The sequence below is a fragment of the Sordaria macrospora genome, chromosome 1 (assembly GCF_033870435.1).
Source record: "Sordaria macrospora chromosome 1, complete sequence".
Classification (NCBI taxonomy): domain Eukaryota; kingdom Fungi; phylum Ascomycota; class Sordariomycetes; order Sordariales; family Sordariaceae; genus Sordaria; species Sordaria macrospora.
In genome coordinates this window covers 197,189-220,473 of record NC_089371.1, presented here as the reverse complement: position 1 = coordinate 220,473, position 23,285 = coordinate 197,189, and the positions used below count along the sequence as shown (strand labels likewise).

The following is a 23,285-nucleotide window of genomic DNA, read 5'->3' as shown; positions in this document are numbered from 1 at the left end:
GGGAAATACAATGCGGACTCAAAAGAAAAGGAACCAACAAATGTGTTTTATAAAACAGATTAGGAAAAAAAGAAGGAAAAAAGAAGGAAAAAAAGAAGGAAAAAAGAAGGAAAAAAAGAAGGAAAAAAAGAAGGAAAAAAAGAAGGAAAAAAAAGGGAAAAAAACATACAACACCAGGGATTCGCTGGTCGTCACCGACCCAACTACTAGTCTGGCCCTCACTGGCTTATCTATGGGAGAGCGGACGGGATCCCGAGTTTTCCAGTGGGTATGGTCGTATGTGGTTATCATGAGCTCTCGGAGGCTTTAAGTAGGTATTCCCACGGCCGCTGCAGATGCCGGGTGAAGGAAGGACTCGGTAGGTACCTGTGACAAGGGCAGAGTATGGGCTTGGAACAGTGGTTCAATTCAGCTGATAATTAACTTTGGTCTCGAAGGCCTTGTTGATCCTTTCAACCCTCAAGACGAGGGCTGAGTTCCCAGGCCTTGTGATGGCAGCCTTGCAGTTGTGCCTCTCGACTGCTATCACAACTATATAAGACCACTTGAGCGACCAAATTGTCAGCTTCGGAAATGCAATCAGCAATCTCGTTGCCCGTGATGCTCTTGTGGCCGGGAACCCAGCGGACGTCCACCAGACTGGGGCCATAGCCCTTTCGGATGGCGCGGAAATCGAGGAAAGCCGCTTGTGACGACGCAGCTGGGGTTCCTCGGAGTCCTCTAATGACGGACGTGTTATCAAGGCATATCGTAATGCGTGGTCGGGCCTGTGCCTCCGGGAAGAGCGCCACAGCGGCCTTGAGACCATGCCGCGCGCCTTCCGCCTCCGCATCGAAAACTTCCGCTTGTTCTAGCTGACCGCATCCGCGGCCAAGTTCTGTTTGTCCTTGAAAGATTACGTAGCCAAAGCCTACGCACTCGCCCTCTGGTCTTTCTTCGGCGTCGGGGTCCTCCGCGTGCGCTGGGGGGCCCATCTGCTTAGCTATCATAGAGCCGTCGGTGTAAACGACAATCTCCGAGGGATCTCGTTGGAGAAGCCATTCTTTGAAATCCTTGGCAGCCCTGTCCTTAGGCGTGGGCGCTGGATCTTTGTGAGTGTCTCTGTTATAAACGGGCGGCTGTAGAACCGGCCGCGGGAAAGGCAAGGCGAGCTGTGCAGCCGTCTGTAGAGTTGTAGGGCGGCGAGGCAGGCCGCGCGGCATCATTCGGGGTTCCGAAAGACGCGGGACGAGCGGGTGGGCAGGATCTAAGGTGAGGAGGCGCACAGCGTGCCGCCGCCGGTCCGCTTCCAGAAGAAGGGGGACGGGAGGCAGGCTAGCTTCGCGGTAGAGAATGGCAAGGCGCGTCGTTCTCCACACTGGTAAGCTGGCGCGGATGGGAATGTTAACCGCAGTCCGGACTTTATGGACGAGGTCCGCCAGTCCATTGCTAACAAGCGGAAACTCCCCTTGTTTACGATGAAGGGCGTGTTTCTTATGGCCTGGCCACCAGATTTCAGAGCCAAATAGGGCCTTTGGCAGGACGACAGCCTTCATAGCCTTCACCATGGAGCCTGGAGGGGCGCCGTGGTAGACTCTGTTGAGACCACGTATGTGGCGGACTACCTGTTGGGCGGAGGCGAGCCTGTGCTCAATGTGGTGCTTCCAGTTCAGCTTGCTGTGGAGCCAAATCCCCAGCCAACGCATTGCCGGCTGTGCAGCCACCTCGACTCCTCCGTGTGTAATGGTTGGGAAAGGCGCAGTTTGTCTTTTCCTGGAGAAAAACTAAATTTCGGTCTTGTCCGACGAGAAGTCAACAGCGTTGTCTACTCCCCATTGGACCATGGCGTCCAGCTCTCGTTGGGCCTTCTCTGCGACCTCTTCGTTTGAAGTGCCAGTAACAAGAACTGCACAGTCGTCTGCATATCCAAAATGCTGCGCTTCGCTCTCCCCAAGGCGATGGACCGGCTCTGTGTAGAGCAAGTAGATGATGGGCGAGACAGGGGAGCCCTGAGGGAGCCCGCATCTAAGACGGCACATAGGAGTGGTCACCCCTGGGTATCGCACGCAGGCCATGCGGTCCGTCATAAAAGACTCAACCCAGCGGACCACGCAGTCCGGCCACCCTTGCTCCCGCAAACGTAAGACCATCCTATTCACTAGGACGGCATCAAAGGCGCCTTTGACATCCATGGCTACAAGTGCAGCAACGAGTCCCTTGTCGAGTGCAGCTTCGATATCATGAAACAGAGCTTCCACAATGTCAACGGCCGAACGCCTTGGAAGGGCGCCAGCCTGCTGGGGATTCAAGACCCCGTTAGAAATAGCCGTCCAAGCAATCCGCCTGCCAATAAGGCGTTCGATGCCTTTTCCAAGGCAGGACAGGAGTGAGATGGGCCGCCATCCCTTGGCCGTCGTTTGGTCTTTCCCAGGTTTCGGTATCATAACCACTTCCGCCTGTCGGAAGACTTGGGGGTGGTAGCCGGTAGCGACGCAGCCCTGGTAGAGCCGCAGGACAGGGTCTTTGATTGCTTCCCAGGATGCTTTCAACATACGGACGGTAATACCGTCGGTGCCGGGGGATGTGTTGCCAGAACCGCAAAGTGTTTTGTAGACTTCATCCGCGTGTACGACGGACGACCAGGGTAGGCGACGGCGTGGTACCGCGGGTACCCAGCCAGTATTGAGGTCTTCCTCTTAGCTGTTCCTTTCTAGAAGGGCCGTGCGGAGTGCCTCCGCCTTGGCTTCTGGCTCGATCACGGTCTGCCCATTGATGACTAGTGGAGGGGCCTCCATCCGGTCGCGGGGCTTGTGCCACGCCACGATCCGAAAAATGTCCTTGTCGTCTCGCGCTTTCGTGATAAGGTCATCGAAGAACAGCTGCTTTGCTTCTCTGACTATCCTCTTAAACTCCTGCCGAAGAGCTTCTATCCGCTGGGGGATGGGATTCGGATTGTTGTGCCGATAGTTGGGGAACATTCTGGAGGCCTGCGCGCACGTTTTATTCCACCACTTTGCGTTTTTCTCAGGTCTTGATGGCCTGCAAGAGATTTGGAGGGCCTCTGTAAGGACGTTGCAGAGGGCCTCGGCGAGCTCGTCGAGCCTTTCCGGGGAGTTCTCGCCTGCAGGGAGGAGCGGGACCAGACCCATGAGAAACGAGACGTTTTCGGCAAATAGTTTAATAGCCTCTGGGTCTTCACGAAGGACCAGTCGACGGCGAGGAGGCTCTACCGGTTGGATAGGAATGTCCGTAATGCAGACTTGGTGGTCAGAGCCGCAGTCCGCCTCTGGGGCAATTCTTGTTGAGCAGAGTGGTATGTTCGAGAAGGTAAGGTCGATAGTATTACCGCAGTTGTGGGTAGGAACACCAGGGGCCGTCAGCAAATCCAGGCCATGCTCTGTAACGTAGTCCACAATTCGCGTGGCACTCTCTGATGTTTCCGCGCCAGGTTGCCAGGAGTGGTGTTTGGCATTGAAGTCGCCAGCGAGGAGTGTCCTTGTCGTTGGTTGCCAATTTTGCAGTAGCTCGAGGGCCGAAGTATCGTTTGACCGGCGGTAAATATTAACGAAGGTGACACCCTGCGTTTCTACCCCTAGCAGATCTCTGGTATGGCCGAGAGTGAACCCTCCTGCTGCCATTTCCCTACGAACGTACGTGGCGACGCGTGGGTGGGTAGTAGTCTCACTTGTCCATGTGCGGACAGGTGTGTAAAGAGCGTAGAGGGAGTGCCCGGGAATACCAAAGCGGCCCTCGTGGAACCACACTCGTGGCTCTTGGATCATAATCACATCCGCTCCAGCCTCACTAGCAGCTTGGAGGGCAATTTCGTGCGTGTCGCGTGCTCGTGCTACATTAGCCTGAAGGACACGCAGTCTGGAATTGTTCAGGCTATCACGAGAGGGGGTTGAGTGTCTACTCATTGGCCGTCGGCCCTCTTGGAGGGCGTTTTGTGGCGGCTAGAACGACGGACTGCGTTATCCGAGGACGCGTACTCGCTCAACTGGACTACTATCATGTCCTCATCAGCTGGGGGCTGGCTTTGGTCAGAGCTGTTTGATTTAGACAGCTCGTCGGGAGTCGTGGGGGTATTTTCCTGGTTGTTGGAGGGGGCGGCGCGGTTGTATTTCTCGGTGAAGAGAATGCCACCTTTCTGGCGAATCTCTCGCTGCTGATGAGGTGTTGGGCGGATGATGGTATCTCTTTGGCGTCTCGGGCGCATAGGACACTCGACGTGGGTGGACTCAAAAGGGCCACAGCAGTTGGCGCATTGAGTGTGACGGTCACATTCTCCGTGAGCAGTACGTCCGCATTGTGGGCATTTTGCAGCGCGAGCGCACCCTCTACGTCCATGCCACCCAAAGCATTCGGTGCATTGGTCCAGTGGGCGGCGTTTCTGGACGAGGCGGCTGACGTTGCTAACGTCAAAGAGGCGGAAGGGAGAGACAGGCCTTTCAAAGGAGATAAGCCAGGTTGCATAGGCCTCGCCAGGGTGGTAGGACTGGGAGGGACGGAGGGCGACAGGCTCTTGGCCGGTTTGGACGAGAACCTCGTCCTTGATAGCGGTGGTGGTGTCGACAGGGACCATACCGAATCGCATGGTCATAGGCACATTCGGGACGGCATAGGTGACCCATTTCTTGGGCACTTCGACTTGGACGCAACCAAAATGGGCACTAATCTCGTCCTTATGGGCCATGAGGGTCTGTCGGACAGCGTCATCCTTGGGCACGAGGGCAAAACCAGTAGGGACCTTGTGGCAGCCAGGGATGTCGGCGGGGGCGAGGCGGAGGGATGTTTGCACTTCTTTGCGAATAGCAAAGGCATCTGTGTTGACGTAAGGGGAGTCCCTATCAAGTCGAAGAAAGACGCGGCCGTCACTTTGGGGTACGGCAGCCTTATGGGTGAGGCTGGATTGGGAGTTCAAAGCGGAGCGGGAGGCGGAGGTGGAATCTGTGCCGCGGGCGGCAGCTTCTGCGTAGGAGATGGGTCCCTTTCCCTTGCTGGCAGAGGGAGTGGAGGCCTTTTTGGCGGCTGGAGCAGACGTAACCGGGGTGGGCGAGGGAGGTGAGGCAGAGTTTTTCTCCGCTTTGGCGAGAGCTTCAGAGATGAGGGTCTCAGCGAAAGACGTGATGGGGCCGGAAGCAGCAGAGGTGGCGGTGGTGGCGTGGGCAGGACGGGCTTCCTCGTCCGCAGTTCGGGCTCTCTTGGCCGACTGCGCCGTCGTGGAGGGCGGGGGCAGGACGAAAATAGAGTCCGGCAGAGGTGTAACCGGTATTATAGCCGGCGGCGGTGGTTGGGGGGGCCCAGAGGGCGAAGGCGTAGACATTTTGATGTTGTGAATGTTTGGATATCGACCGTGAAAACGGCGATTTAGGTGGTGTTAGTGATTTTGCGGGCAACCAAGAGTTAGCACTAACACTTGGCGCCAAGGGTTTTTGTTGTAGGAGGAAGATGCGCGAACAAGCCAGAGTCTTATGCAGACTACCGGTTGGGGGTCTCTATCCAGCCTAACGACGAACTAAAAGAGTTGGACAGACGCTCTTTACACCACCTCCTCGCGGCCAGGTCTGGCCACGGAGATTTCAAGGACTACCACGAGCGCTCCGAGCACGAGGACGCCCTGCTAACATGCTTCTGTGGAAGCTGGAAGAATCCCTTCCATCCCTTCTTTGCAGAAAGGCATATACAGTTTCCCCCGTCACGGGCGAAGCTGCTACGCGGGAGAATCTCTTCCTTGATAATGGGATTTACTGGCAGCGCTTCATCGCTAGGATCCAGACCTCGCACTTCTTTTCATGGACTTGCACAAGAATGACCTGGCGACAGGCACTCTGGCAACAGCACACTGACGGCGGTGGCGCCACTGACAACCTTACGGGGTTTTTACAGAGTAAAGGAGTGGAGGTTGGCCATGGCCACAACATTGAGAGGGTTACGGTGGACTTGGACAGGCTAGTTCACCGTGCAAGGAGACGGGAGGAGACCTTTCAGGAGGAGGAGAGTGAGAGCGAGAGCGGAGAGGAATGAGTTTGTCATTTCTTTTATCTTTTCCTTTGTTCTACAGGCCTCGTCATATACTGGCGGCTCGCTCACTGGGCGATTCGATTAGAAGTGTTGGGCCGCGTTTACGCTATGGGCAACACATGCCATGGACTGGCGGCTCGCTCATCGGGCGATTAGACTGGAAGTGTTGGGCCGCGTTTACGCAATGGGCAACACATGACTTACACTGGCAATAGGCCTCGGTTTGCCCTCGGGTTAATGGTTCTGGTGGACAATTAAGGGACTGCTCCTACTTTTTGTACGCTAGACTCACCGATGTGGCACGTCTCATGCCCTACGGGAGGCGGAAGTAGACGTTAAAAATAACAACAACAACAACAAAAAAAAGCTATGGGCAACACATGATTTATACTGGCAATAGGCGTCGGTTTGCCCTCGGATTAATGGTTTTGGTGGACAGTTAGTGCATTGCTCTTAATTTTGTATGCTAGACTCACCGGTGCGGCACGTCTCATGCCCTACGGGAGGCGGAAGTAGACGTTAAAAATAACAACAACAACAACAACAACAAGTTGATGCGGCATAGGTAGATTATAGGAAGTGGCGGCCCGCGGAGTTCAAGGAGAGGAAGAATGATATGAGGGTCGGGTGATGATGTTGGAGATGTGGGTTGCATGGATATCTCAGACAAAAGTGGCCATAAGGGGCGTTGCATCTGCACAAAGTAGATATTACCTTACTATCCAAAGACTTCAAGTCTTGTACCCCTGTCTGGTATTTCATCTCATATCTTAGGTATCCAAGCGTTTTCACTCCCAGAGCCCAAGTCCGCATCACAGACCTGTTATTGCCTCAAACCTCCATTGGCTTGCGTGAGATCCCATTAGATCCAACCCGTCCTTGGTGTCCCAGTGTCCCATTATCCTACCTGTCCCAGCACCTGAAACCCCCAAATCCGCATTCTAGCAATGTACCCTATTACATCCATATAGGCATCGTGAGAAATATCGTCCACCGTAGGTACCGTTTAACATTGTTTTCCATCGCTTTCGCTTCTTCTTTTTCTTATTATGACTCTCTTACCAAGAGAAAGTCATCAAAGCCGGGTTCAACGCCAGCGGCAACAACAAATGACTAGCTGCCACGGTCGCCATAGGCAAGATTGCCACAAAGTCCGTAATATGCCAGGAATACGGAATAAAGGGTGCCGTGGCGAGGATAACCATGCCGACGATGAAGACGATGGAGAAGAGCATTGAGAATTTGAACTATCCACTCAAAGTTTGTCAGCAGTCATCATTCCACATTCATATCGTATGGATAGGTACGGAGGGGGGGGAAGGGGACATACCTTTTTAATAACCTTGGGCACCTCGATAAAGAAATTCGAAAACTCGGCCTCCTTGCTCGTCGCGCCCCACGTCATGTCAATCTCAAACATGTGCGCCAACAGCGCCTGGCTGACATGCAGCGACAGGCCACCGAGGAAGATGGCCAGCATGAACGTCCACTTGAAGTTCTCGATAAGGGCCGCAAGAAGACTCTTTTCGCCCACTCGGTATCTCATCACGGCCAACGCAACATTACCCAGGCCGTTGAACACGAGGATGATTGAGAACCAGACCTGCCACGAGTCGATGTAGTACTTGTCCAGGAACCCGTTGAACCAGCCTATGAGGAAGTAATTGCAGGACGTGAGAATCCACGCAGCGCCAATGGCGTAGTAAGTTCCAATGTAGGAGACGATGGTGATTTTGGAGGTGAAGCGGATGTTGGAGAAGAGGAAGCGGCAGAAGAGAGGGGTGAAGGGGCCCTTCCAGAACCATTTTCTAATGGGGTGGAACAATAGTTCGTTGCAACCGTAGGCGTACTTCTCCCAACGAGCAAGTTCATCATACACGGTGAGCGAGACACCCTCCTTGAAGCCATCGCCAGCCCAGGCGGCCAGGCGGATGATGTAATCGTTGCATTGCAAGCGCAGCGCCATGTCGAAATCTTCCGAGACGTGACTTTCAGACCAGAACTTCTCGTAGCCATCTTCGTCCTCGTACGAGACTTGTTGGATGGCTGACCAGCGCAGGATGGCATTGTGACCGACGAAGGGGGCGACGTCGCCGTTGGAGACGGTGTAGCGAATGGCCGTATAAATGAGGTTCGTGAAGAAGGTAATGCCGTTCTCAAAGTAGGTGTGAACGACTTGCATAACACCGGACGAGAACTGCATGATACCGACGTCGGGGGACTGTTCCATTTCGGAGACAGCGTCGAGCAGGCAGTCTGAGGGCACACGGGTGTCGGAGTCGATGAGGAGGATGTAGTCGCCCATTCGGATATTGCCATCTGCCCAAGCGCGACCGTCTTCCTCGAGAACATCCTTCAGAGCTCTTTCGTAAGCTTGGGCTTCGTCATGCTGGGACCAGTCGGTATGTCTGGGTATTTGGGTGAGCTTTTCTTCCACCTTGCACGAGATCATAAGTGCAAAGTTCATGTTGGAGGCCTTCTTGAACTTTCCGCGACGAGTGAAGCCATTTTCGCCATGCCGGGGTCGTGCAACCCATCCGATGCTGTGGTCAGCGTAGAACTCAATACGGGCTTGGCGATCTTCTTCCGAGATCAACTGAAGACCGTCATCGTTGATGAACATGTTGGCTGAGCCTCCTTGGAGCTCATACGTGGACATGGCATGCTTGATGGATTTGACTGTAGGAGCAATGACACCACTGAGACCCTCCTTGTACACGGGACATTGAACAGTAACGTGGGGAAGTGTGGCTGTTTGTAACCTGGGTGGTGGTCGGGCCGAGTAGAACTTGGAGTTGATCGATAGCTGCTTGATGGGACCAAAGATCTGGGCCAAGCAGCCGGTGATGACCTGAGCGAAAAAGAGTGTGAAGAAGATCTGTACGGGCGCAAGAGCAGCGAGAGCCAACCGGGTGTAATTGCCGTCGACCATGACCTCAATCGCCAGCTGTCTCCAGGCGGATCCTAAAGAAACTGTGACGACGACCAAGGTGATACTGACGAAGTAGGTGTTGAGGAGGTGGACCGGTCGTACTTCGGGCTTCACCTCGCCACTTTCCTCGTCGATCTCGGTAGCGTCCACAATGGGATTGGCCTTTTCTTCAATTTCGCCAGGTTCACCAGTCTTCCACACGAGCTCCATGAGCTCCGACTCGATTTCCTTGGCTCTCGGGATCAGATGGAGTGCATCGTCGTCCCAAACTACCAGCAACCCCTCTGACGCAATGAAGGCGGCGAACTGATGCTTCCTGGCGCGAGGGAGATCTTCGATTGTGGGTAGGATTTGCACTCGCAGGCCGTTCAGAAGCGGCACATCAACGGCATCCGGTGACCATTGAAGGAAGGTCTTGATGACTCGTGAGTTGACAGTCATTGCGCACTGTCCTTTGTTAGCTCGGAACAGTCGATGATTTCCCTGGAGACCATACCTGAACATTGAGAGCAGCGCATGCCATGGCAAACGGCGAGTTCCCCAAAGTCGGCGGACAAGCCATGTATTGGCCCCTTGACTTTCGAAGAAGCACACCCTCGATCTCGCCGCTGCCATTGGCTACCCATAGATATGAGCATTGTTGCTGGTAGAGGTAATTGACCATGACCTCATGCTTGATATCTTCCATAAACATGGAACTGGCATTCGACATTGTCGAACGCGTCGCCGAGTGAGATCTTGAGCCAGACCCATAGCGGGCCTGTGGGGGGGCGAGTACGCCGCCATCGTCCAGATCAACTGGTACATTCCCGGCCGAAGGTTGACGACCTCTCGGTTGTTTTGAGGCAGCGTGTTGTTGGGGTGTTGGCTCTGGCTTCTTCGCCTTGAAATAACTTCCTATTCCCATGGCGTCGTCGGAAGCCCAACCCTCCCCTAACCGCTTAGTATATGAGTTAGATTGCTGAAGCCTTTTCCCCCTTGCGGAGAGTGAGTGACTGAGGGGAAACGGGATGAAAGGAGCAACGTTCAAAGGATTGACCGACGTCCGTGATAAGTGGGAGAGGTTGAAGTTGATGCAGTTGGTCTCGTGCCTGTGATGAATCGGTCAGCTCATGGTTCTTAGAAGACCCCTCTCGGGAGTCCCTGGAATGGTGACGGGGGTCGGCATACGGGATGTTTTCTTTGCCTTGGACTACGTCTGTTTGTAAGCGATCTGCATCTAACACCGTGAGACAGCTGTGTAATGTCGGATAAAATGCTGGTGTTGCGTGGTTCAAGGAGAGTAGTCGGGTATGATGTGTGGGATTCTGTTGTGTGGCCTGGATATCAGGGGACCTGCTTCTTTGCGCCGATCTGTCTATGTTATGTCGGAAGTCTAATCAAGCCAAACGAGCGTGAGGATGTGCAAGAATGAGAGGGGATACCGGGACAGAAAAGAAAGGACTGGGCCTTTCCTCAACTGGATGGCATGCTCGTCGTAGCCAGACGAGTGGCTACCCTTTGGCAAGCTGACCTTTCTGATAAGAAAGCCAGTCTGGAATAGACAGAACACGATGATTTGGGCTGGATGTTCAGGGCAAGGAGCTAACAGAAGAAAGGTGTGGAGGTCCAGAGAGGTAACACGGAGGGGAAACGAGAGACCCCCTAGGAGCATGATCCGAGTCTGTTCGAATACCGAGGATTACAAGAGCATACAACCGTTTCGAGGTGTATCGATGACCGTCAATGGGGGTGTATCCCGGTAACGTCACCAATGTTTGTACGACAGTACATGGCGAGGAGGTACCTTGCTGGCCCATGGTACCAGTGACCACCGAGGCACTTGCCCTTGTCTGCCCTCCGCCCCTCGACACGGCCAGCATTCCCAAACGTCTGGCTGACAAAACCGATGGCATAGAGATGAGAGATACAGGAGCCGGCCAACGAAAAGGTCGTTGTTGTCATGGTGCGGTAAACAGAGCCACAGACTTCACTTGAGTCAACGTGCTTTGATCTGTGAGAGGTGAAAGTGAGGACTGCAAAGTCGTGCCTCAGGCCTGGCCTCACTGGGAAGTTCAAGCAGGATCCAGAACCAACATATGGTGTGTTCAGGTGTGTTGAATCTGTCTGTGGCGGCCCTGGCAGAGACAGACAGAAGCACATCTCTGCCTGACATACCTGGGCCATCAGATGGGGAGTAAAGATGAGGCGGCCGCTTGTGATAAGAAGCACTGGGGTCTGGACCCAATGTTCTGTTCAGCAATGCAGTAGGATCAAGTCAATACGGCAGAGTGCTTGCATCATTTCCATGGCGCCAATGTCGTGGTACAAGTAGCTAACGAAGCCCCAAGGGGCCTGTAGAGTATTTCGTGACAAGGGAATAACATAAAATCGATAAAAGGCTGTTAACACATGATTCAACCCTTCTTGGGACATATGAAGTGGCCACTGGCCAGTACGACCGGTTGACGACGAGGGTCAAGCCATCAATAGAAATGTCCACTGTGTAGCAATTGGCGGCCATTGGCTCAATCTTTGGCTGGGGGCTGAGCTTGTCTTTTTCGTTTTTCACGTGTCGGGAATTTGAGGCATTTTGACAACATGTCGTCCCAATCTCGCATTGCTTGATGTCTGTATTGGCGAGCAGCAAAGAGGTGTTGTGGCTGTAGCCACAGAGGTGAAGCTTCCGTTGTATGTTGTCTGGAAGAGCTGAACAAGTGAAGAAGTGGCGTTGGCAGCCTGAGGAGAAGAGGGGGCGCTTGAAGAGCGGAGGAAGAAGAGGAGGGTGGAAAACACACTTGGCTTGGCTTGGCGTTCAGGTACGAGCGGGGAGGGGGTCCAGCAATTCTCCCGTCTGCTATCTTTATTGTTCCTTTTTTCTTCCCTTTTGTTCTTTTCTGATGCGCGCCAATTCACGATTCACCGACACGCATTATCTCATTACTGCCCTCTGATCATCAATGCAACCGCCACAGGCATGTTGTTGCAGAACAGGCATGTTGTTGCAGAACAAGCAGCCGGATCGACAACAACCTCGACCATCACAGATCTCAACACTCTCCATTCACCGCAAATATTCATCAACGTTGATCAACGCCAATATCACAAGATGACAATTTGAGATCAATTCACATTTTCGACGCTTTTCATTCGCACAGTGTTGCTCGCATGGCCCTACTTGCATGTAACATTATCTGCAAGAAGATGCACAAGTCTTGGCACGTCACAATCGAACATTGGAAGCAGTGAGCTGAATCTCTCGCACTCGTTGCTGTTTGCGCAGCCACTCAGGAAACAGTCAAAGATAAGCTGTATGGATTTGACCTTGCCGTCCTCGATAACCTTCTCTTCAGTTCCTCCCATGACCTGGCAAGATAGGGAACTGACAGTGCCTCAGGAAACAATAGCCTTGTACGATGGCTGGCTGACCTCCATGACCTCCTGTTCTGGAAGCTCTTCGGATAAAGCAGGCGGTTGTCTGACTCCCGTGGCGCCATCAAGGTCCGAGATCCGGGCCTCTTCCGAGACAGAGACCTTGATGATAACGCTCCCAGGACCGTATTCAGGGCAGCCTCGACATGCTGTCATCTTGACATCTGCCCTTATGCTTCCCAAGATATCGTATTGAGATGAAGTCCGAGCTTCTTCAATGCCGAAAGCAGGCACGCGGCACTACGGCAGTGAGAATCTTACAGCAGTTCACGGCAATTTGGAGCCGCCTGTCAGCATCATCATCGTCGTCAATCAACATCCTGTTTTTATCTCCGGATCAGGATCTCAGTCGCTGCCAACTGGGTGGTTCTGTCTCCCTTTACCCCTGGAGATAAGCTTTCATCCCTCGCAATAATTCCCGAGGTTCCTACCCACGCTGTCGTGCAATCATCCCGCGCGCGCCGTCGACAACAGGCTTTTCTAGCGTATTGATGGTTGATGTTGGTCAGATCAGCACAGAAGCCATTCCAATGCGACTGAGAGAGGTCTCAAAACGGCCCGAGGTTGACCACCATCTCTTTGCCATCCTCAACACTCATACGCCTCATGTGAGTACTGAAACGTCCCAATCCCATCACCAACATCCCAAAAACAAGGAAAGATGTCAGATCGTAAAGACTCAATATCCCTTCAATATCCTTTCCTCAACCATCGTTGGTCAAGTGCACTGCCAACGCACCAACCACCATCACGTTGCCCGCCCTTTATACCTCGTCTCATGCTTCATTACCAGGCACAAAGCTTGGCATTTGAAGCTACCTTGAGCCGCCCCATCCAGCCATTTTGGATTTTAGTGGACAATTGCTCACAGGTTTGCTGAAGAAAAAAAGCATGAATGGGTGTGCTAATAGCAAATCGAATGCGCGAAAAACGGTAAGGCATAGACCACCTGCCTATTTTTGGCGACACTGCGAGGTCCATGTTTTTCGGTTCTCGTATTCATCTCATCGGTCGTGCATGTTATCGGCTTTATGACTGGTTAGCGTTGAGGCGGAAGATGCCGAGGCTGTTGGAAACCGTAAGGGTTGGTAACACAGAGTTGTTGTTGCGCGGGCAGTTTGCAAGAAGAGACGGAGGCGACTGTCGAGAAGGCAAAGCAACAAACCGGGACAGGGAACTTTGTCTCCGATGCAGAAAATCGCCGGCAACTCCCAGTCCGGACTCCAGAATACCGGGAAGGCGGAGTTAAAAACCGGACGGTCCCACACCCCGCCCCGGTGTCGAAAAAGCGCCGGGTACCCCGTAGGTCTGGGTTGGGGTTTTGTCCACCCGAAGAATGGACGGGAAGTGACGGGATCACCACACCACATCTCCTCCATTGTGAGCCTCTTGGGTGGTTACACCACAATGTTGTCCTGAAGAATGTCGTCACGCGAGAAGCTCAAGCTTCTGCAACAAAACGAAGACAGCTCATTGAAGTCTACCAAGATTGCAAGGTAGCAGATTTTACACATCGCCAAACACCGTTGAAGTGTAGGAAATGTCATACTCCTCGGTTGACGCATGTCTTGATCCAGCAATAAGAAACCGAAGGAAGCAGCTCCTAACCCTGGGCTACAACGGGCAACCTAAGCTGTCTGCCCCTCCATCGCCATCGCCGAGGTTCAAAACTTTCCACACCCCCGGCCCTACCACTTATTGGAAAGTTAGTGGACTGGCCCCTGAACTTTAGCGGACAATAACAGAATCCACAGCGGGAGATCATCGCGCAGTTCCCGCCCGGGCTCCCGTCTCTCCGCCTTTAAACTGCGCCCCACTGTCTCCAATTCCATTCATCTTCAACTTTTTCCAAAGTCTTCCCCTCAACACCACCATGGAAGCCGACTCTAAACCCAAGACTTCTTTCCTCTCACCCATCCTACTGCAAGCTTTCCAAGCAGATCGCCACAAGCACTGCACACCAAAGAACGTACAAATCTGCCAAAGTTACCTATGCATACGAAAACACCAATCCAAGTTCCAAGCCCGGATTGCATCGCCTACTTACAAGTAGGTACGACGTGCCCGGGCACAGCGACCCATCACCCATCAGGGTTGCCACCCGACCCGATCCGACCAACTTGAGGAGATGCGGAATGTCCCTGGCCTGCCTGGAAGCAATGCGCTTGTTCCACCTTCACATTAGTATTAACATCACGAAGGCGAAAAAAAGAAAAAAAAACACTTCCTCGGCAATCAATCTAAAGAATCGAGAAGCTCCGGAGCTGTTCATGCTTTTTCGTTGTCTGCTAGACGCACAACAGACCGGCACGCACGAATGCACACACAGGGCCTCAACTCAGTCTTGGACCCTTTCTTCCTCTTTTAGACTTCCTCTGGGACCCTAGGAATGAAAGGGGTGTTTGGAACAGCCCTTTGGAACCAAGACCAACTGATCAAAAGTCTGAGCATCGATCTTGACGGGTTGACGAAATCTGCGAACTTTGTCTCGGGGTGCTACGCTATGTAACCTGCTGCACGAAGGCATACTGTGGTAGTGATTGATGGAAAGGGTCTAGAACCATCGATTGGACCTTGAGGCAAAAAAAAAAAAAAGATGTTGATGTTCTGCATCGACGCGATTCCAATAATGTGACGCCGGTGTGCCATTCGGTTCGGTGACAAAATATAGATGCATGCATGCATGCACATGCCGGATCTGATCAAGCTGCTCTTCTGTCTTTCGGCCATGAATCGGTCAAAGGCAAAATGCAATGCAATACAAAAGATTTCCAGCTGGGAACCTTATCGCTAGCTAGATTAATACCCCCCCGCATAGGATCATTTATTGAGGCCCCGCGCTTTGCAAGCTTCGCCTTTTTCTGGACTGTATAACCCAAGGCAAAATAAGGTTGAGTAAGGTACCTTGGGATGCGTTCAAGCTCAGACGGGAGTTGAAGCTGTTGAATAACTGTAGGAACATGACATGGAAGGAATCGCAGAGACGGAAGGCCGTCCGTGGTCGAGAACTCGAGTTCGCCCGAGCATACAATACATACATATGTCAGTCACGCAATCCAGGGTTTGAGAGAGCCCCAGTGTCATTTGACCACACACTGATACGCGGTAGAGGTAGAAAGAAACTGGTAGCGAGACTTGCGAGATGGTGACCTAGACCGTCCCGGCGTCCAGGCGTTCGCTACCTTACCAGGTTAGGTAATCACCTACGGTAGATATAAGACAGGCCCCTGAAATGGTGCCCTTTTTCTCTCTCTCAAGGGCTAATGCAATGCCCGTCTTTCCCAGTCAGTTTTAAATGGCTGAATGGACAATGTCGCAACGAGTGAAGAAGAGCAGAAAACAGGACGGGGAAAAAATAAGATACAAGGGAAAGAAGTTGTCAGCGGACGGGACACACTGGCAACTATGGTTCTAAGGCGGGGAAGGGAAACTAAGTATTGGAATGTCTAGCGCAAAGTCGTGAGAATAACCTTTTCTTAAGGTAGCGACAACCTATGGAATGGAAGAAGCAAAGGGTGAGATATCAATAGCGTGAAACCAAACAGTTGCCACCATAATTTACCGCTAGGCCGTAGATCTTAAGCGCGTATAATAGGGCGCTCGGATGTCATTACGAAGCTTATTTCGACCACGACAACACCGTTCATGGCGGGATGATCCACTAGTGGTTTTGTCGCTATCAAGTTAATTACCGCCTTGAAGGGACCATTCTGATGATTAGTATGCTGAACGGTCATAACATGAGGTCATATCATCCATTCCTTTTACCAAGACAAGCGCTCTATGCGAACCAGTAGATAAAGATATGAACATCCGAAAAAAGAGTAAGAAAACCCGACCAAAAACACCATTAGGTCCATCACTAACCATGTCTTTTACCCCTAACATCCCACACCATCACCTCCCACGAACCGTTGACCTCAGGGCTAAAGCTCCTCATGCCCATCACACTGCTGCCACATCGTCACCTTCTCCACCTCCATCTGCGGCTTCTTCCACGTTGGGAACCACTGATCCTTGGCCTGCCAAAAGTCCTTTTTGGCATTCGGACTGGCGTCAACCCACGGCTTGCCATTAACCTGGTCCTCGAACCAGCCGTTAGTTCCGCCCACCGCCACGTTCAGAATCAGATAAAACTTTTGATCAAACGGCGTGTTGAATCTCCCCGTATGTCCCCACGGATCAACAGTTCTCGTCCCATTTTCCACCTGCGGGAAGTTGCCTCGCTGCCAGAGAGGCTTGTTGAAGTTTGTGTATAGCACCTGCAGCAGGCGCGAGTCGACGTAGGTGAAGAGGTACTTCTCTGACCATTCGAGACCGAAAGTGTGGAACTTGTTGGCGAAGGTGGTGTGCAAGGCCTGGCGCTTCACGTTGGTGCGCCAGAAGGCGTCTGAGTTGGAAGAAGGGCCCCAGTGCAGCGTGGAGGAAATGATGTCGTTGCCGCCTTGCGGGTAGGTGTAGTTGTTTCCGCGGGACTCTGCAAGGTCGATCTCGCCCGACTGAGGCCACTCGCCGTAGGTGCTGTTGACGGGCATCATCCAGATGGCGGGCCAGAGCCAGTCACCTTCGGGCATGCGGGCGACGACTTCTACGCGGCCGTACTTGATGGAGGCTCCCAAACGGGTGTTGAGGCGGGCCGAGAGGACGGGCGGGACGACGGAACTGTTGCCGGCCGTGGTGTTGGTTTCGGCGTAGCAGTTCTCCCAAACGGTGGAAGTGCACTCCCCGGAGTCGAGGAGATCGATTTTGGAGTTGGACATGAGGAGCTTGTCATCTTGGAGGGTAGCCTTGATGACTAGCTTGCCATCTTCGACGTAGGCGTTGTCTTTGGTGGTTTGTTGGAATTCGCCATTGCTGGTAGTCGACGCTTGTTAGCAACTTGAGTAGACGTAGGTGGGATAGAGTGAAGGAAGAAACATACCCAAAACCACCCAACTGTACCTCATGCTGCCACACACTGTCCCTAATGCCCTGACTCCAATCCTCATCCAGTACCAAACAGTACTTGTGCTGCACCACAGACCTGATTCCATCCCAAATCAGGAAGCCCGAGATTCCCAAGCCGATGAAGATGCCGATTAGAGGGATGATAGTTACCCACTTCTCCTTGGGGTGCTTCTTCAGTGCCCACGGCTTTTCTATCTCGCCCTTTCGTACTCGACGAGAGTGGAAGTATCGTTGGCCACCGGGAAGGGCTTCGTGATGAGCTGCTAGGCCGCCACTGTTCGATGATGTGTCGAAGCTTGATGGTGGACGGGTGCCATCGGGACTGGCAAAGGGGTTCTCGTTACTGCCTTCGTTGGAGTTCCGTTGGGAAGTGCGGGACTCGATGCCCGAGTCCAAGTGACGGCCGCTTGCGCGAGGGTCGAGGTCTTCTCGGTGGTCAAGGTCGATGTTCATTGCTGTGTGTCTGTGGTCTATCGGGACTGATGGTGTCTATACCAAAAGGAAAGCAACAATATGGACAAGAATAGATGACAGAAGATGGACAGTCTGTGTCTTGCGAAGTTTGCGGGCAAGAATTGCGAGACCAGGGAGGTCTTGTAACAAGAAGCTGAGCTTGGAGAATTGGCATGGGCTTTCCAGTCTGACCAACACAATATCAAAGGCTCCGATAAGCCTGGTCTGATAGACCTCCACGTGTGGCCAGAGCGATGGCAGAAAAGAAGCAAAGCAAAGGTCGGAAAAAGGAGCCCAGGCCCTATGGCGGCCCACTGTTAGTCCAGATTGGGACATGGCGACCCTTCAGCTCCTGAGTTCATTCTGGATGGCGGGCAAGATCAATGGTGTGTGACAGATAAGCTGGCAGGGCACTGAAGGACTTTGTGGCCGTCGAGGTTCTTGCGCATATCGGTGGGAAGAGTGCATCTGGTGTTGCAGTCTGGAAAAGAATCCGATCTTGAAAGTCCAGGTCGATGTCGAAACGGACCATGGGGGTGCAGGAAGGAATTGTGTCCCGTACCGATGGTACTTGGAGGCGATGTACCTGAACAGACAGCGTCATTACAGGGGCAAGGGGGTCATTTTAGCGCCCGTTGGTGGGCTGGTGGAGTAAGACGGGAGAAAGGTGCCCCGCTTGTAGGGGGGTTTGCCAATTTCCGACAGCCAAGTCCGTTTTGTTTGCTCCTCCAAGACTCCAACCTCCAGCATCACGAACCCTTCAACACTCCAACAACCCCGGCGACAACAGATGCGACGCCCAAAACGGGCCTCGTGTTCTGCGCATTCGAGTAACCGCCGCGTTGCTTGTGCTTTGCTTCTTTCCCAGGCAAATTTCTTAAAGGCAGACGAGCAGCCGCCACTCTCCTTGGCCCAGAAAAGAGCATGATCTGCGGCAATCTTGGCCTCTCCTCGGGGACGACAACTACGAATCACCACCAGCAGCACCACCTATGCCCAGCTTCAGCCGCCTGCGACAAGTCTGCGACAAGCACTCTTATCCCGAAAGCATGACCAATCCTCAGTTCATGGTCTGTACCAAGGTCGAGTCACGGATAACAACACGAGCTGAGAAACACCTGCGAACGGTGACCTGACCCCTCTCCAAGTGCCAACACACGCACATCCGTCAAGACGCACCCAGAATGTCCTCTTCGATTCCGAGGAAGCCACTCTACCCCTCCGTGGTACAATACGGTATGTAAATAGGTACTGTACTGAAACCGTCACCAGTATGCCCGCCGTTGTGGTACAGTACAAACCGTCTTACCGTCTTACCCTCCACCGAAAACTTCCCTTCTGGTTGTGTTGGTTGTTCGCTAACCAGGCACCCCCTCCAGCGATACCACGGTTCTCTGCAACGCTATATTCTGTGCAGACACGAGGGGCAAGGATGCTATACGACAGACCGCCAATCCTTTCCAAGATCCTGCAAACATTGCAAGGGAGTGACAGGCACCGGAACCAACACAAGCAAACCGTTGGGATAACAGGTCAACTGTTTGATGTCAAGAGGTCCTGTACATTGGCAGAATGTCCAGTGTTGTTGATGGACATCTACATCGCTACAAAGCCCATCCAGGGTAGCTGAAGATCAACCACCACCTCCTCCGTTTTGGTGACGCCGTGGCTGTTGTGGCTCAGGGCAATCTTCCCTTGTGCCTGGGATCCCGAAGGAGGACCGGGTTGGACCGTAATGGTGTCGCCTGAGAGAGGGTGTCGAGGAACAATACAACCCCATTGGGTTTAGCATCGTCAGCTCCTTCGCTAACCACTTGGAGTAGTTTACAGTCCCGATCACAATTTCCAAACTCGACCCAGGCTTCTCGATATCGCAACCTCACCACACCACCATGACTGCAAAAATTCCATTTTTACAACCCAGACCGTCGCCCAATTTGTTACATCCGAGACAAATACAAGGGTCGAAGAGTATCTCCTACCCACGCAAATATCTTATCTCTAGAGCCGCGCGCAAAAGCAAAGGTTGCGACTTCACCGTAAACGCCACAGCATGTGAAGAGAGCGCCATCTGTCATCAAGGACTCGGCCACAACAATGCTTTGTCGGTTTTGGGAGGCCACGCCCTTGCGGCTGACTGCTAAAGCCCCGACCTACTGTCATCTCAACACCAAGCATATTCTGGTGTTGACGGTCGTGATAATCCGGCCACCGGGAGCGGTCGGGCGCTTCGCGAGAATTGCAATGGTAATTCTTCCACATCATTTCCACCACGACAACTGTCTACTGGATTCCATTTGGACATCAGAAACAATAGGCAAAAGATAGCAAGACAGTCTCGCCAGTTTCAAGCCTACTGAGCTGGCCAGACGCCCACGGCCCAAGTCCATATTCGCCTCAGCCATGTTTCCTTCTTGTCGGCCGCCGTTCCAGCAATTCTCAAGATTACTGCAGTGATTAGGCAGTGAGACGCGCTTCGGCACCTCGACTGTAGACGGCACTTTAGACATCCCAGCATTTCCTCACACGTGGAACCAGTTAACGCTCTCGTAGGACGAGACCCTGATAGCGATCACCAGCTCCCAGGCCACCGCAAGGCTGTTCGACTTGACCCGATTGCTTGGTTCAGGGCCATGTTGGGTTGGCACAGACGTATCATCCCTGGACCATCACCGAGAGTATCCAAGAGCAAGTTGTTGGTTGTCTGGGTTTCTATTTCCATGCTTTGCTCGACCGTGTTACCAAACCACCTGCACCTTGCCAGGCGACCAGTGTCCCTTGTGTAACACTTGCTGACCCCCATGAAGATGACTCGCTCCTGGATTTTCTTTTAATCCCCTCCGCACTTCTCGTGTTGGCCAACAGCTGCTGTGTACACTCCCACAAGCTGAGGGAACTCCCGCTGGTATCGCAAGCCGTGGACGCCATAAACGCCTTGAATCTCCGATACGAAGTCTTGGGTAACACAACTACTTTGCTGTCAATTATGGGTAATTTATCCCATGTTCCCTTTCCCAACCGCTCGCTTTGCTTTTGTTCTGCCAGAAATGGTTCTGAATCACCACCACACTTGATTCCGTTTTCGACGATATCTTCATGTAATAACGGACGATTAGTTCCGCCGCTTGAACTTTGCAGTGCAGAACACGTGCGATAGCGTTTCATTGCTTTCGACTTGCCTCCGCCCTAACCTCTCTCATCAGTTCAGCTTTCTGCTCACCAATGGTTGGCCTTTACGTACAAGAATACCACGAGTGCACAAGATCAATGCGACTTTATGCACTGATATCTCTTCATTCGTTTCTGTCTCGACTTTCTTATCCACGCCGAGTGGCGCTCTGGACATTTTGCATCACTAGTCCCTCTGAGGTTTGGACGCGAACCAATAACCAAGATCCGCTTGGATGATCCGATTCTTGGCGCTGGAGGGTACACAAATGTCACCCTCCATCTTCTCGGGGTTAACTTCTGAGGCATGTGAACTTTGGTTTGGCATCTCCAGCTGAGACAGGTGCTGGGTAAAAAAGCATAAGGTCTCCAGACCGGCAGGAGATGCTAGTGGTAATTGGGGATGATGAGCATTTAGCATGAAGATGAAAAGCCTCTTTGGACATCTGTTTCGACATGGAGAGACTCTTTCAGAGGCAGTCAAGATCAAGAACCATATTTTCGGCTCTGACCGAGGAACTGTCTCCAAGATACCGAACCCCCACGCATCGGTGATATTGCCCAATCGCAGCGTTATGTCTGGACATCTTGGGCCGTAGTGTAAGTGACAACTCCCAACACACCAAGCCACAATCACAACCACTTCTGTCATCGGCGCTGTTTCCGTCCCAAGAACACCAAGGGATACCAAAGAAATCAACATCCGCCACACCACCAGCACCAACAACACACGCCTGAATAACCCAACATGAGGCACAACATCATGAACACCCGCCTGGCCCGCCACACCCACCCAACCGGTCACCCGCATTGGGCAAGCTCAGCAACCGGTGAAGATTGAACTCGGTACAGGGAGATGCGGTGTGCCAATATCAGCCACGTCAATCGATACCGGCATCTTCATTCACCGGGACTGTCACTCAGCATCCCGTTGCCCCTTTTAGCAAAGACCAAAGGGCAACGTGGGAAGGCAAAGGGCAAGGTGACATTTCAGCTTCGGTGTTTATCAGTGACAAGAACCATCTGACATCAGATATTGGCGAACCGCCGATTGAGCTCAACATTTGAGACGCACCGGTCAGTATATGTGCGCCCTTGCAGACCGGTAGTAGAAGTTCTAAACCTTTATAACGTCCTTTCTGCTGCAGTGGTCGATAGTTTGAACCTGGGCGAGCATCATGTCTCTGCAATCCCTTTCTCGCTCTTTGGACTCACAGCAGACGATGCAATGCCTATGCCAGATCTCAAATACTACCGTTGCTCGGATACACACCAATGAAAAGGCATTTGGAAGAGTTATGTGTTGTAATTCTGTTTATTGGATGTATGGAAGCTCTGTTTGAGCTGGCCAAGTTCCAGCGAACTTCAAGATGGATATCCTGAGCTGAAGCTTAGGTATCAACGGACAAGGTGGTGCACAACTGCTAAAGGTCTAGATCATCGTGCCGGATTGGGGTGTTCACGTTGTTATATACAAGTAATGCAACGCAGACTCACAAGAAAAGCTTGAAGCTCGAAACATAGAGCATGCAACTGGGAGCCATAGTGATCAATCTTAACGCAAGCTTTAAGCTTGACAGTGGATATGATTAAAAGAAGAGACAGTCAAAGGGGAAAAGCTCTGGGACTGATTGTTGCTTTGCTTGCCTCTACCTCAGCTGCTGAGCTTTCAGAACAGGTGGGGAACATGGAGTTTTGATCCTCTCCAAGTCTCAACTGTAGTATGACAGTTAAGCTATTGGAATTAACGCAACATCGTATTCATTCAATGCCTCACGTCACCGACGGTGATTCCAACTGGTCTGGCGGAAACTGGTCGTTTTCGCTTGACACACGCAAATTGTCATGCTTTCAGTGGTGTTGAAGTCGCAACTTGGAACTGAGAACTTACAAGGCTGATATCAGCCGGTCCGTCAGTGTTACGAGTGGCTAATGTCATTGTCGTCGTCACCAGCGGACATCGAAGGCATCGTCAATTATCCGGTCACTGTTGCATTAGTACTCCTTGTCATACAAGTAGAATTAACCCCATGGCAAGATTGAACTGTGTCAAATGTATGTGCAACTTTTCTGTAAGCTATGATGATGGTATGTGGTTCCTTCTCCCGGAAACTTCAACCGTGGGTATCTCCAACAAACGTGCGTTATTCTGACAAATCGTGCAGGCACCAACCATCCATACTACTATCTCCACTTTCCAGACCTGGGCTGTTGCATCATTGGATTGCATGGACCATGAATTCCATCTTCTCTTCCTTCTTCTCAAACCAAAGCAAATTTCTCTCTCTTCTCAACAAGCAAGGATATCTTCTCAACCCGTAAAACCGCTACTTAATGTCTGATGTTCAACCTTCACAACTCAACTGACAGC

The 23,285-nt window shown here is 52.4% G+C and overlaps 7 protein-coding genes across 7 annotated transcripts; 1 reads left to right on the top strand and 6 right to left on the bottom strand.

The window, feature by feature from the left end:
• Window positions 1-452: 452 nt before the first annotated feature.
• On the bottom strand, window positions 453-1,205 carry SMAC4_12997 (uncharacterized protein; the record flags this gene model as incomplete). The annotated part of the gene is made up of 1 exon (XM_066091206.1): window positions 453-1,205. One exon carries the CDS (start codon window positions 1,203-1,205, stop codon window positions 453-455), a length of 753 nt encoding a protein of 250 aa, XP_065945446.1.
• A 1,470-nt stretch (window positions 1,206-2,675) lies between these two features.
• SMAC4_12996 (uncharacterized protein) lies at window positions 2,676-2,957 on the bottom strand (the record flags this gene model as incomplete). The annotated part of the gene is made up of 1 exon (XM_066091205.1): window positions 2,676-2,957. The coding sequence occupies one exon, from the start codon at window positions 2,955-2,957 to the stop codon at window positions 2,676-2,678; it is 282 nt and encodes a 93-aa protein (XP_065945445.1).
• Window positions 2,958-3,895: 938 nt separating this feature from the next.
• On the bottom strand, window positions 3,896-4,198 carry SMAC4_12995 (uncharacterized protein; the record flags this gene model as incomplete). Its single annotated transcript, XM_066091204.1, has 1 exon — window positions 3,896-4,198. The coding sequence occupies one exon, from the start codon at window positions 4,196-4,198 to the stop codon at window positions 3,896-3,898; it is 303 nt and encodes a 100-aa protein (XP_065945444.1).
• A 282-nt stretch (window positions 4,199-4,480) lies between these two features.
• SMAC4_12994 (uncharacterized protein) lies at window positions 4,481-5,359 on the bottom strand. Its single transcript, XM_066091203.1, has 2 exons — window positions 5,027-5,359; window positions 4,481-4,950 (listed from the first exon to the last, which is right to left on the bottom strand). The coding sequence occupies exons 1-2, from the start codon at window positions 5,303-5,305 to the stop codon at window positions 4,900-4,902; spliced, it is 330 nt and encodes a 109-aa protein (XP_065945443.1). The 5' UTR covers window positions 5,306-5,359; the 3' UTR covers window positions 4,481-4,899.
• A 248-nt stretch (window positions 5,360-5,607) lies between these two features.
• SMAC4_12993 (uncharacterized protein) lies at window positions 5,608-6,006 on the top strand (the record flags this gene model as incomplete). Its single annotated transcript, XM_066091202.1, has 1 exon — window positions 5,608-6,006. One exon carries the CDS (start codon window positions 5,608-5,610, stop codon window positions 6,004-6,006), a length of 399 nt encoding a protein of 132 aa, XP_065945442.1.
• A 6,273-nt stretch (window positions 6,007-12,279) lies between these two features.
• On the bottom strand, window positions 12,280-18,368 carry SMAC4_09536 (uncharacterized protein). The gene is made up of 2 exons (XM_003344175.2): window positions 17,268-18,368; window positions 12,280-17,200 (listed from the first exon to the last, which is right to left on the bottom strand). Exons 1-2 carry the CDS (start codon window positions 17,744-17,746, stop codon window positions 16,273-16,275), a joined length of 1,407 nt encoding a protein of 468 aa, XP_003344223.1. The 5' UTR covers window positions 17,747-18,368; the 3' UTR covers window positions 12,280-16,272.
• A 1,011-nt stretch (window positions 18,369-19,379) lies between these two features.
• SMAC4_12992 (uncharacterized protein) lies at window positions 19,380-19,817 on the bottom strand (the record flags this gene model as incomplete). The annotated part of the gene is made up of 2 exons (XM_066091201.1): window positions 19,380-19,552; window positions 19,733-19,817. 2 exons carry the CDS (start codon window positions 19,815-19,817, stop codon window positions 19,380-19,382), a joined length of 258 nt encoding a protein of 85 aa, XP_065945441.1.
• Window positions 19,818-23,285: the final 3,468 nt, after the last annotated feature.

What these genes read in the sequence shown, in the direction of transcription:
- SMAC4_12994 (XM_066091203.1), bottom strand. Translation starts at nt 5,305, where the DNA reads ATGTCTACGCCTTCGCCCTCTGGGCCCCCCCAACCACCGCCGCCGGCT. An exon ending in CACCTCCCTCGCCCACCCCG is followed by an intron (nt 4,951 to 5,026) that starts GTTACGTCTGCT and finishes TCTCCTACGCAG; the next exon opens with AAGCTGCCGCCCGCGGCACA.
- SMAC4_09536 (XM_003344175.2), bottom strand. Translation starts at nt 17,746, where the DNA reads ATGAACATCGACCTTGACCACCGAGAAGACCTCGACCCTCGCGCAAGC. An exon ending in GTACAGTTGGGTGGTTTTGG is followed by an intron (nt 17,201 to 17,267) that starts GTATGTTTCTTC and finishes GTCGACTACCAG; the next exon opens with CAATGGCGAATTCCAACAAA.